At 38.0% G+C, this 4,157-nt stretch overlaps 1 protein-coding gene across 2 annotated transcripts in view; it reads left to right on the forward strand.

The window, feature by feature from the left end:
* The window catches only part of LOC107094652 (rhotekin-like), a 33,927-nt gene that overhangs the window by 3,637 nt on the left and 26,133 nt on the right, over nucleotides 1–4,157 (forward strand). For both annotated transcript variants that reach the window (XM_015390405.1, XM_015390406.1), the window contains exons 2-9: nucleotides 1,099–1,298; nucleotides 1,752–1,798; nucleotides 1,883–1,936; nucleotides 2,162–2,279; nucleotides 2,372–2,611; nucleotides 2,704–2,798; nucleotides 2,896–3,002; nucleotides 3,117–3,245. In XM_015390405.1, coding sequence (XP_015245891.1) covers nucleotides 1,099–1,298; nucleotides 1,752–1,798; nucleotides 1,883–1,936; nucleotides 2,162–2,279; nucleotides 2,372–2,611; nucleotides 2,704–2,798; nucleotides 2,896–3,002; nucleotides 3,117–3,245 — 990 coding nt within the window. The remainder of the gene's footprint in view (nucleotides 1–1,098; nucleotides 1,299–1,751; nucleotides 1,799–1,882; nucleotides 1,937–2,161; nucleotides 2,280–2,371; nucleotides 2,612–2,703; nucleotides 2,799–2,895; nucleotides 3,003–3,116; nucleotides 3,246–4,157) is intronic.

Genomic DNA, 4,157 nt, shown 5'->3' on the forward strand with positions numbered 1-4,157 from the left:
TCTTGACCATGTCTACATGCCTAAATGCACTGAGTTGCCGCCATGTGATTGGCTTCTTAGAAATTACGGTAAGTGTTAAGGAGCAGTTGGACAGGTGTACCTAATAAAGTGGCTGGTGAGTGTAGCTCTCTGTTTTTATTTGGGATTCAGATTTTTGGTAGATGTATTCACAGATAATTTATGCTGTCAAGGCATATTTTAAAAGGGGAGTTCTGATTGCTCAGAGGAATCTTAAAACTTGGTTCATTAAGGTGGATAAACTCACAAAAGCCTCCACATCTACCATGCTTATTGCTGGTATGTCTTTTTCTATCATGTCACCAACATTTTCCATAAGGCCCTCTATTTCGGTATCACCACATCCTCAGCATTCAAACACAGCAAAGAAATTGCGCTGCTCCTACATGCAGCACTGCTGAATAGAAACTATTTACATGATAACTCAAGGTGTTTATGGAGTGTTTATATTTACAGACAGAACCATGTAAAATTCCTTCTGCATCCTTGTCACCAATGCACAGTGTAGATTACCTCAGATCGGACTCTGGATCGATTATTGTTTCTGCATTATTTCTGTTTTAAATACTAGGTTCCGCTTAAGAATAAACAGCAGTACAAATTTGTTTTAAGCAAAGATTATAGAGTAATCGGAGAAAAAAATTTTTTATCTAATAAACAAATAATCAACAATTAAGACATTAGACATAGACTAAGACTTCGGCAGATTTTATTTAGTAATTTTTGTACACACAAGTGTACACAAAAAGAAATGTCTTTTTTATTTATTTGTAAGTCAATTATTTTTTTTTAACATCAATACTGATAGTTTGATGGGTTTCTAGATGCTGTGTCATTGTCTTTCCATTTTCAGATGATGAATCTCTGTTGTTTTACAACTTAATCCAGTTTAAAACTTCCACTTTCACTGGATGTTATGAATGGGGGGCTTTATTTCACCTCCCAAAGGATTTAGAATAAAGATTAAGCCACACTTTGCTTGTGTGGGATTGTTATTCTTTTTTTCCAGCCAATGTATTGCAGGTGTCATTATGGAGTTTCTTAGCTGTGGGTAACATATATTTACTTTGTCTCTAACAGGATGAGAGAGTGCTGCAGCAGATTGAGAGAGAGGTGCGAATGCAGGAGGGGACCTGTAAACTGCTGGCTGCTTGTTCCCGGAAAGATCAGGCCCTGGAGGCCTCAAAGAGTCTGTTAACCTGCAACGCCCGCATTCTGGCTCTGCTCAGCCAGCTACAGAGGATAAGGAAAGCACAGATCTTAGAGGGAGTGGGATACAGGTCAGATGAAAAACTGAGATTGAATATGTGCATGATTTTATGGGCAGGTAATCGCTCAGGGAGATGCATGGAAATGAGGAGCTTAAATAGCGTGTTTTATGGTTGTTTTTAAACCAAAGACAAGGTCTGATTTTTGCAGAAAATGCATGGCCTATGCCAAACACAAGATGTCAAACAAGGTTATTTTGAGATGCGTGAGCTGTGTTTATATTAAACAATGAATGTATCCAGAATTTCCATTTATGAGCGATACCTTCAGGTGTGCAAGGCATGAATATAAAATGGATATTTGTGTTCTGCATGGAAATACATATATTTTATTTATAGCAGAAAAGGATTTCACTTTGAAACACATTTTCAATCTCTGCTTGTCTTTTTTACTCTTTGTACCATGTGTACGCCTCTTTTCTGTATTTTTTTCTAATGACTGATAAGTGATCCATTTGTCATCAGTATATCTGAAGATGCTGAATCGTGTACTGGGAAACTCTCACTCTCTGGTGAGTGTGACAAAATATCTGTACAAATAGACCTAGCAGAGAAAAACTTTTATAAAAGGTGCTCTTTTAATATGCGTACTGTAGATCTGCGAATCCCCCTCATGTGGAAAGACTCAGAGTACTTCAAAAACAAAGGAGGTAAGTGAAAGTTTGATCCACCTACATGTGTGGGGATATTAATTGGTACGGCTGGTGGAGGCCAAGAAAATACCCTATTACTGCAGCAAAAAGCAACTTTATGATGCAACCACTAGGGGTTGTCTTCCATTTATTATTCTCCTATAATAGTGACTGTAGCATACAGATGAAGGGATCTTTTATTCTTCCTTCTTGATTTTTTACCTCCATGTTTTCCATTTTCAGAGCTGCATCGCTGTGCTGTGTTCTGCCTGCTTCAGTGCGGCACAGAGATCTATGACACCGATCTGGTGATGGTAGACAGGACAATGACTGACATCTGTTTTGAAGACACAATTATATTGTGAGTCATTTCACTGCAGAAACTGAGTCTTTTACACATAAAAACAAGAAAAAAGGAATGAAAAGAGCTTTTAAAGTCATTCTTATCTGCAGCAACGAGGTGGGTCCTGGTTTCCAGCTTCGAGCTGAGCTGTACAGCAGCTGTGTGGTTGAGGATTTCCCTCGGGCGGCCCCAGCTCCCAGAAGAATGAGCTTCCTGGGAGGCTCCTTGGGATGCTCTTCTGGGAAGAAGATTCGAGCTGCATTTGAGTCTGCAGCTGCGTGCGGTAACGTCTCCTCTGGTGGAGGGAACATAAGGTCTGGACATGTCCCACCTTCTTCACTTCAGTCACTGTGAGCGTTTCCTTCTCCTTGAATCCTGGATTTGTTTCTTTAATCAAACTATTTTAAAAGCACAGATCAATTCAACATTTTTTTATGTACAGGGGGCCAAAGTATAACCTCTTGGCTCACACAACACTCACCATTGAACATGTCAGAGAGGGTTTCAAGACACACGATTTGATCCTTTCAGCAACGGGTGATTTTCCTTATTTCTTCTTTAGTTTTTCTTCCTCATATTTGAAGTTTTCAACCATGTGTGGCTTTGTTTTACTTTTGCTCTCCTCTTTTTTCAGAGGACAGTCCTTTCTGGTTGCCTCTATATGGAAACATGTGCTGTCGCCTAGTTGTTCAGCCTCTGTGTATGATTCAGACAGTGATAAGCGGCCAACTTGAAGTCAAGGTGACCTTACCTTTCGATATTTTACTGCCTGAGATTTTCAATATCACATCTCTGTTAGAATTTGATTAATTTACACATCACCAACTCTACTGTGTTTGTATAACTCTCACTCAGCTTGAGAAGGACAAAGACAGTTGGGAAAACTTCTACTGTGTTCTCAGTGGCCAAACTCTTCTCTGTTATCAAAGTCGAGAAGACCTGGAGTCAGAGGATGAACCCGTGCTTGTGATTCCGATCACAAAGGTGGGTTCTAAATTTGCAAATTTAGATAAGATGCTGTTGATTATAATTGCAAGCCAAAGCCACTAGGGTGCACTGGTGAGTGAGAAAACTCTGAACAAAACTAGATGGTTAACTTTTTTTTCATTTAAATCCTCTCCTGTTCATTGAGATATCACTAATCTCCTATTCAGTTGTAAATCATTATAAATACCTGATAGTAAAATAAAAAAAGCAACAAATGAGTTTACTTATTGATCAGATTATAAAATAATTTAACTTTAGATACAAACAAACAACTCAAAAGTGAGTTTTTATGTTAAAAAACAAACTTTTGCAGATCTACAATCGTTTTTTTTCTTTATAATACATTTTGTTCTTTATGAATGCACTGGTCTTATTAGTTTTCCAATAAAATAACTAAAACTAAAGCATATTTTGAATATGTAGCCTTTAATTTTATCCCCTGCATGAATTTTTAATCATTAACCCATGACTTTTTTCTGTGGTGTATAAGTAGAACTTGTTTAAAATTGTACTGCTTTCCTGGTTCCTCTTCAAAATGGAAAAAGAAAAAGAAAACAGACAACACCTCCCTAAGGTAAAAGCGTGGCAGAAGACAGAAGTGTTTATCTTTCCGAGCCAGAAAATAGCTTCTTGTCAAAACAGAACATAGTCATAGCTGTTGACAGAACAAGACTTGATGATGATACAGGTTTATTTTTCAAAGCAAAAGGAAGAGTAGGGAAGGTATAAAAAAATCCCCAAAGATTCCATAAAAGCCTTGCCTTAACACAACGTCACTGCAGGTAGCAATACGTTTTTACCACGCCACTGTCTGAAATATGCAACCTTTCACTTCGGGGCAAGGTTAAATACACACCTAGCATTCCACAAATAAGGTCTTTAGTCAAAACGCTTATATCCCCATATAAA

The sequence above is a fragment of the Cyprinodon variegatus genome, unplaced genomic scaffold (assembly GCF_000732505.1).
Source record: "Cyprinodon variegatus isolate N-32 unplaced genomic scaffold, C_variegatus-1.0 Scaffold497, whole genome shotgun sequence".
Lineage (NCBI taxonomy): Eukaryota > Metazoa > Chordata > Actinopteri > Cyprinodontiformes > Cyprinodontidae > Cyprinodon > Cyprinodon variegatus.